The following is a 9,028-nucleotide window of genomic DNA, read 5'->3' on the forward strand; positions in this document are numbered from 1 at the left end:
GCATTAATCATCAGCCTTTCATCTTCTTAGAGTCTCTTGTCTATGAGTCTGACATCTGTGGTAATGGAAATTGCTTATCAGTATCATCTGACCACCATGTATAGTATAATATGCATTTGAGCCTTGTTGTTAAATGTGATTCACATAAGCTTGCACAAGAACCTATGTCAACCATCCGAAATCTAAACTGAAAATTGGAAAGAACAATTGAATCTGTTACTGGTGATGAGTTAATGCTGTCATATATGCATATAATAAGCATGTTTCTGAAAGCATTCCTAACTTATTGAAAGTAAAAACAGATTTTTTTTCAGAGTTGGTAATACATCCTAATTTGAATTTACTTCAAAGATAAGGTTAGATTCTTGAGTAATAAACTTTATTTTAGAGAAGAAATAGGTGTATTAGTTTAAGAGCTCAGATTCTGGAATCAGAGAGAGTTGAGATATAATTTCTGCAGCTTATAAATTCTATGACCTTAGGCACTAAGTTACATAGTCTGTTTAGGTCAGTTTCTTTTTCAGTAAAATGAGGCTAATATGAGAGCCTGCCTTGTAAGGTGATTGTGAAGAATAGAGGATTTAAAATGCTAAGAAAGTACCTGACACTCTGTTAGCTATCATCATTATTCATTTTCCATTCACAAAGTGATATTTCCTGGTTAAATCTTTAGAGTGGGATTCTATTGATAGTTTTGATTTTTCTTTTGAAGTATTTACTTCTTTTGAAGTATTTACTCTTAAAGATTACTTATTGAAAATTGACTGCAGTTCTCTTTTGTTCTAATTTATGTTCCAGTTACATGTCATGATAGGGAACTAGATTGAGGTGCCCTTTTCACAGTGTTTCTGAAGTACTCTCCCTTAAATGTATATTTTAATATGGTAACATGGAACCATTTGGAGGGTGGGAGGAGCTGTGGATTATGGCAGTTCTAATTAATACAAATTTTGTCTTTAGTAATAACAGGCCCTGGACAGCAGTTAAACCACAGTGAATTGGCAATTCTACTAAACCTACTACAGTCTAAAACAAGTGTTAATATGGCTGATTTTGTCCAAGTATTGAACATTAAGGTAAACTCTGAGACTCAACAGCAGCTAAATAAAATAAACCTTCCTGCTGGAATTTTGGCAACAGGTGAAAAACAGACAGATCCATCAACACCACAGCAGGAGCCTTCGAAACCATTGGGAGGAATTCAGCCTTCTCAGACCGTCCAGCCTAAAGTGGAGACTGATGCTGCCCAGGCGGCTGTGCAGAGTGCATTTGCAGTTCTGTTGACTCAGTTAATAAAGGCTCAACAGTCAAAACAGAAAGATGTGCTACTAGAAGAACGGGAAAATGGATCAGGACATGAAGCATCATTACAACTCAGGCCACCTCCAGAACCTAGCACACCGGTATCGGGTGAGTGTATAGATACCTGACTACTTACTAACACAGCTGTATTCATATTGTTTTCTCGATGTTGTTGGTTTGCTATAATGCAGATTGTTAAGTGACATTGCTAAGAGATGGTCTGAAAATTCTGGGTCACTGGTGATAGGTTGGTTTCCTAGTTTGTTTATTCCCAAGAAGAGATTCTTTAACAAATTATCCAGGTGTGACATAATTCATTATGAATGCTATAGACTTTTGTAAGGTCAGCCTAAGGTTAAAAGATAATCTCTTGTTCCAAATACAAAAGAATGTTTGATCAAGGCATAAACTTTATTCATACTATTATCCTGTACTTAAATGACAATAGGCAACATTACTTGTAAACTTGTAAACTTTTCTCCTTTTCATTCAGTGTTTTTCCTGAGACAGAACATCTAATCATCTTTAGGACCACCCATAGGAAACATCTATTTTGAATATTCAGTTGTCTAGCTTTTGACTCTCTTTTTGTTTTGTTTCACTTAGGGCAAGATGACCTCATTCAGCACCAAGATAGGAGGATTTTGGAGTTAACACCAGAACCAGACCGGCCTCGGATTCTGCCTCCTGATCAACGTCCTCCTGAGCCTCCCGAACCACCACCAGTCACTGAGGAAGATCTGGATTATCGGACAGAAAACCAGCATGTACCTACCACTAGTTCCTCATTAACTGACCCTCATGCTGGAGTGAAAGCAGCCCTGTTACAGCTGCTTGCTCAGCACCAGCCCCAGGATGATCCCAAAAGAGAAGGTGGTATTGATTATCCAGCAGCAGACACTTATGTGCCCACTTCAGACTACAAGGACAGCTTTGGATCCTCTTCTTTCTCTTCTGCTCCTTATGTTAGCAACGATGGTCTTGGAAGTAGTTCTGCTCCACCATTGGAACGACGTAGCTTCATTGGAAACTCAGATATTCAGTCTTTGGATAACTACAGTACTGCTTCATCTCATTCTGGTGGTCCACCTCAGCCTTCTGCCTTTTCTGAGTCATTTCCCAGTTCAGTAGCTGGATATGGAGACATTTACCTCAATGCTGGTCCCATGTTATTTAGTGGAGACAAGGACCATAGATTTGAATATAGCCATGGTCCTATTGCAGTCCTGGCAAATAGCAGTGACCCTTCCACAGGGTCAGAGAGTACTCATCCTTTGCCAGCAAAGATGCACAACTATAACTATGGTGGTAATTTACAGGAAAATCCAGGAGGCCCCAGCCTCATGCATGGACAGACCTGGACCTCTCCTGCCCAAGGGCCTGGATATTCACAAGGATACAGAGGACACATTAGCACATCAGCTGGCAGAGGTCGAGGGAGAGGGTTACCATTTTGAGTATCTGTTTTTCCTCAGGCACATCATTTTTATCTGGAAAGACTTTTCTAGCTGCAATTTAAGGCAGCAGTCCAAGAGACTTGAATAATATTAATTCAACAACAGCTTTATTTTTATGTGGAAAAGGGTCTTGCATACAATAGTTTAAAAAAAAAGAAAAAAAACTTTGCTTAAATTCATGCTGTTCTTAAAACTAGATCTATTGATTGTACATCTTCACAATTCTAGTTAACAATTTTATTTTGTATTCTTGCAGTTTTAAGTGGATGCTAATCTTAGGGACATAAGCCTTTTATGACCCTCTTGCAGATCTTCTGAACTATGCACATTTGTGCTTTTTTTGTAAGTTTGGACCAACTTTTATGTAACAAACAACCCCTTCCTGCCCCCCTCCAGTTTTACAACAATCAGAAAGGGCACTGATTTATTTGGTATTTTTCTTTTTACAAAGCTACCTTTAGTCAAAGGTCACTGTCAGTCCTTGCACCTGCTTTCAGTGTTATTGTGAAAGGTGTACTTTGTGCTCATTTCAGAAAATAAAACACAACCTTTCTCTTGATGCAACAGTTTTATAAAAGAAAATGGTCAACGTTATTTTTGTTTGTTTTGCAGATTATCATAGCCTAGCAAAATGCATTCAAATGAAATAGTGGGTTTTATATGAAAAATATGGGGTGGGGAGGGTTAAGTAAGTGCCTTAACTGGTGAGCTTAAGGTCTGAAAAGGTAGTTAACCTTTACACCCATTTGTCTTTTAAAGGGAATCAATGCATTGTACTGAACAGGCAGCAAGCTCTCAAGTTTTGGGTGGCTGCCTATTCAGTCCCTGTGAGGTCCATTCCCTCTGCCTGTCACACTTCATTTTCTGCCTATCTTTGGGCCATGTTATCTTTCACTACCACCTTCTCTTGGTAGGGGAGTGAGAGCAAAGAAAGGGAATAGACCTGCTGTCAGTACCTTTTGTTACTTCTGAGAAGTTCTAAAAAGTTTTGTTATTTAAATGGTTGAAGGTAACAGCTAAATGAGAATTTTAAGATACCGTTTTCTTTCAGGCTGCCATATTGTCCCTATTTTCATTTGGAGTTTAGAAGCAAGAATTAATAACATAATTTGCTTAAATGTATTAAAATGTTCATGGGAGGAGGGGTGGCAAACACCATATTTTTTAAGTTATGCAGTTGCCATTTTAAGAAAAAGTCAACTCGTTAACTAGAAATATTGCCTAGATTGAATTTATTGAAGCAAAAAGAAATAGAGAAGACCTCTTATCTTCCTTCCTCTCACCTTCTATAAAGTTTATTATGACTTCTGCCAGACATACAAAATCTTAGTTCATTTTAACATTTTTTTTTCTTTTATTGAAAGTAACAAAGAAAGATGGAATAATTGTTATTTAAACCGTAATGTTTTGGGGTCTCTCGTTTTGTGCACGTGTGTGCGCATGCACGCGCGCAAGCACACGCTTATAATAATTTTGGAAAGGAACCAAAGGTAACTAACAAGTGTTTCCATCATCATTAAATGGAAAAACAGACTCTGGAAATCAAAAGTTGTGCCAATTAACCATTTTGTTTTAATTGTTTAATCTTTTGATTGGAGTCTTAAATTGGAACAACTGTTACAGAATGAAAAAATGCTCCAGTTCTAAAGCCAGTTAACCCTGTGCTCTCTGACTTGTGAACCTGCATTTCAAAACAGGATGTGGGAAACATAGTTTGGTAACAGTAAGCATATTTTAAAGAAGCTAATTTACATTTTACTATTATAAAATGAATTGATGTCAGTTGACCATTTTATTTTTTGTTGTTTTGGGAGAAAAAAAATGAAAGAAAAATTATTTTGCTTTTATTTGAATATTGGAGTACTAACAACTTATAATAAAACTACATTACAGGAAGTGAAGAAATATTTTGAAATTTAGCAAAATAGCTACAGTATTCAAGTCTCTGAAATTTTAATATGGTGAGTCTTAGAGCTTTAGACTTTCCTAAAAGTGACAGTATCTAAGTTATTCTTAATAGTCACACTTAATAATTCTGCTGGCCATAAGCAGCTAACCTAAAATTGAAGATATTTATGTGACATGAATAGCCTGTGTTTTAAAAATTAAATATTTTATATAAAAGTGAACTGTGTTTGGATAGTTTTTCATAGTTTTTCTAATTAAGCATTTCAGTTACTTACTTATCCTGGGAGAGTGGCTGGGAGGACAGAGATGTTGTTGGCTTTGAAATGGAAATTTTGAACTACACTTTCTAACATTATTCTAAGACAGCATTGCTTATGAGACACACCAATATCTTATGTGCCACTTAGAAGAAAAAATGTTGCCATTTAAAACACAACACTGAGATGCCATGAAGTGTAAAATAATCAATCCCAGATGTAAGATTGTTATTATATGAAACAATGTGTCATATAATTGATGAAATATAATAGTAAAAAACCCTAATGCCAGCCCTTCATAACATTTATACCTCAATTCAGTGAATTTGGATTAATAAATAGATCATGGTTGGGAATATACCGATTCTTTAGGTTATTTCTCCTGCAGTAATCAATGAGCATTGCATAAAATCTAAGGAATTTAAAATATTGCTTAAGTGTTTTGGGAAGAAGCAGGTAAGTGAGATTGTAAGTAATTTAAAAATAGGATGTGACCTAGGAAAAGAAGAAAATGTCTTTTTTCATACAAAATTCCCTAGGTATTTCTTGGCATGGCAGATTTTTTTTCTGCAGGCAACTCAGTGTGTAGTCCAGGTCTTCAATTCATCTGTTGGAGACTTGAAATTTTAAGTTACTTTATGTAAGGCTAAGTTTATTGATTAGAATAAATTGTGGAATGTGATTTACGATAATACATTAGCTATGATTCAGTGTTTTATTCTGTCAACAAAATATACTTGGTTCCTGTCATGTGCTACCAAGTTAAATCATATTTCTAGTAGGCTGCCAGTACCATTTAAAAAAATGTCTGGAGAAGCTAGTGGTATTTGTTACTCCCAGTTATATCCAAATTGTACCTAAGTGAGTATAAGAAATGGAATTTTGAGATGTCTTTGTAAAATTTCAACTCGAAATTTGAATAGAGAAAGTCTGGTATGGAAAAGTCTCTGAACAGATTTTAAGTTGAGTCTGGCCAATTCGTGATGGCCCAATTTGTAGGAAATATCAAGATTTCTTGAGAAAAATTAAAAGGGAATAGGTTAAATATTTCCAAACCAAAATGCTTACTACTTCTAAGTTAAGGTTTTGATTTATTTGCTATGAGTGTAATCTAATACTGATTGGTTACTTACCCCCTAGGTTTGTTGTTTTAAATAAAGCTGAAATATAAGTTTTGATTATATATCTACTAATTTTCAAGGCTACTGTTTTTGATACTTTAAAAATATGAACAGCTTTTACCAGTAACCAAAAATTATATGGTAATTCTCCAGCTAAGCAAAATGAGGCTGAGAGAGTTTTCCAGGACCTCTTTCTGACAACTGGGGTGACAGAGCTTGTTCCTCTAAGCCACATCTACATTATTTCTTTTAATTCAGAAAAAATTAGGAAAATATCAATTTTGGAAAACTTAATTAGAAACCTGTATATGTGGACTGTATATATATAGACAGTCTTCAAAAGAAGAGGTTCTGTGCTTCTATTTATATATTAAAAAAAAGACTATACTTGTGTACCTAATTAGGTACATAATTACCTAATACTTATGTACCTAATCAAAGATTAAGTACTTATGTACTTAATCTTTGATTAAGGGTGTTTTGTATTTATAGATGGAAGATTGTTGTCAGCAAGCTTGCAAACATATCTTTTTAAATCCTTTGATGGTTTTATAATTTCAAGTGACTTTATAAGGGGAATAATAAGGGCTTGTCATTTACCAAAGACATTTTCCATATTCCTGACATGACGGGGTTTGGCGGGTGGGGTGTGGTCTTTGTTTTGGGGGTACTGGGGATTGAACCTAGAAGGCACTCTACCACGAGCCCTTTTTATTTTTATTTTGAGACAAGAGACTTGCCAAGTTTCTGAGGCTGGCCTCAAACTTGTAGTCTTTCTGTCTCAGTCTCCTGAGTTGCTGGGATTACAGGCCTCCACCACCACACCTGGATTCCAGTTAACTGTCTTAAATTGTTTCTAGTTTTTACTACTAATAAAAGCTGTTTATAGGCTGGGGACATAACTAAGTGGTGGAGTGCTTGCCTGGCATTCTTGTGGCCCTGGGTTTGAACTCCAGAACCACCAAAAAAAAAAAAAAAAAAAGTATAATTAATAAGCTGTCAGTCATGAAATCTAATTGAAAATGTGGAAACCAAAACTTTGATCATAATGGAAAAAACTTCTTTAAATTGTAGAGGGTAACAAATTTAGTGGGTTTTAACTTCTTTCACCATAGAACAAGAATTTTCCAATTGTATTCAAATGAGACTGTAGTGATTATAGAGTATTACCCTTTAAAAATTTCCCCAATTTTAAGTTAATTGTTGTAAAGGTATTGTATTCTTTTACAAGAACTTTTAGTAAAGTCTTGTAACTTAAATCTACTGTATTAATATAAGCCATTTGTTATTTTTTGGAAAAAAAATTATTTGATAGTCTATAAATTGCTTAAGAATTTCATCCACCCCTCCCCCACCTTTTTAGTCTTATTCTCTCTTTACTTATATCCAGAACATAATCTTAAAATAATCTTTTATGGTAATGATGATCAATAATCTTTTATGGTAATGATGATCACTTGTAATCCACTGAGCCATGTTTTGTTTGTTTGGGGTTTTTTGACAAAGCTAAAAGCCTGAAACAATTCTCTCTCATCTTATCCCTGTGTATATATGTATGTATTAAAAAATAGAAACAAAACGCAGAGATAACCATTAATATTTTCCCTTTGATGGATGTACATAAATACATGTTTATTCCCCACTTGGACTAATGGGACTATACTGCTCATAACTTTGTAATTTGATTTTTTTAATTTATAATATATTGTGGACATCTTTCTATGTCAGCCAATTAAACTACCTATCTTCTTTTTAATGGTTATAAGTTATTCCTTTATGGAACTATAACTTAGCAATTACTTATTCCCATACAAAACTTTTACGTTACAAATAATGTGAAAGTACACGTATTCAAGCATTCATAATTTCCTCAGAGTAGCTATGTTATAGCACTTAAAAAAAATGTTTGCTTAGGTTTAATCTGATCTCAGGAAAAGCTTAACAGCTTTATATTCTTATTCCTTCTCATTCAGTAATGGTTACCTACATTGGGTATTCAAAATTTAGATCTTTTTTAGTTTGATGATGAATCATCTTGTTAAATCTGTATTTCTTTTTTTTTTTTTTTTAAATATTTATTTATTTTTTTTAGTTTTCCGCGAACACAACATCTTTGTATGTGGTGCTGAGAATCGAACCCGGGCCGCACGCATGCCAGGCAAGCGCGCTACCGATTGAGCCACATCCCCAGCCCAAATCTGTATTTCTTTGAATATTAGTGAGATTCGCTATTTCACTTGATATCTGGGTCTTTGTTATTAACCATTCATATGTTTAATTATTAGCTTTTCTCTCTATTGTTCTGAAGATCTCTATAAGAGCCCTTATGAATTATATACCTAAAAGCCTGGTTGTTATTGGAAAATATTTTTTTATATTTAATGTAGTGAGGTCCATTAATCTTATGGTTGGTCTTTGAAAAAAGCTTTCCTAAGATTAGTTAAATATTTTTTAAAATATTATTTTTTAGTTGTAGTTTGACACGATACCTTTATTTTATTTATTTATTTTTATGTGGTGATGAGGATGGAACCCAGCCTTGCAGGTGCTAGGCCAGCGCTCTACAGCTGAGCCACAATCCCAGACCGAGATTATTTAAATATTCACAGAGGTTTTATTTTAGTTCTTCTCTGGCTTTCTACTTCTACTTTAAAAAAAATTTTTTTTTTTGGTTCTTTTTAGTTGGACACAGTACTTTTATTTTGTTTATTTTTATGTGGTGTTAAGGATCGAACCCAGGGTCTCGAATGTACTAGGCAATCGCTTTACCGCTTAGCCGCAACCCCAGTCCCTCTATTTCTACTTTTAATTCTCAACCATTTAGAATTAGTTAGATGTTGCAAGGTAAGGATTCAGTTTTATACCTTTTTTTTTTTTTTGAGTTGTTGTGCTAATCATGCCAATAACATTTTATTTATTTACTATTTTTATTTTTTGAACTGGGGATTGAATCCAGGGATGCTTTACCAGTGAGTCACATTCC

The 9,028-nt window shown here is 34.6% G+C and overlaps 1 protein-coding gene across 2 annotated transcripts in view; it reads left to right on the top strand.

Moving 5' to 3' along the window:
- The window catches only part of Cdk13 (cyclin dependent kinase 13), a 99,143-nt gene extending 95,825 nt beyond the window's left edge, over positions 1-3,318 (top strand). Inside the window, exons 13-14 of one of the 2 annotated variants that reach the window (XM_046437912.2) lie at positions 961-1,410; positions 1,909-3,318. In XM_046437912.2, the coding sequence (XP_046293868.1) occupies positions 961-1,410; positions 1,909-2,759 (1,301 nt within the window). In that variant the 3' untranslated portion in view covers positions 2,760-3,318. The remainder of the gene's footprint in view (positions 1-960; positions 1,411-1,908) is intronic. The other variant, XM_046437913.2, reaches the window with a different exon arrangement.
- Positions 3,319-9,028: the final 5,710 nt, after the last annotated feature.

The sequence above is a fragment of the Marmota monax genome, unplaced genomic scaffold (genome assembly GCF_021218885.2).
Source record: "Marmota monax isolate L192 unplaced genomic scaffold, Marmota_monax_Labrador192_F-V1.1 WCK01_AAM20220418_F8-fsc00109, whole genome shotgun sequence".
Taxonomy (NCBI): domain Eukaryota; kingdom Metazoa; phylum Chordata; class Mammalia; order Rodentia; family Sciuridae; genus Marmota; species Marmota monax.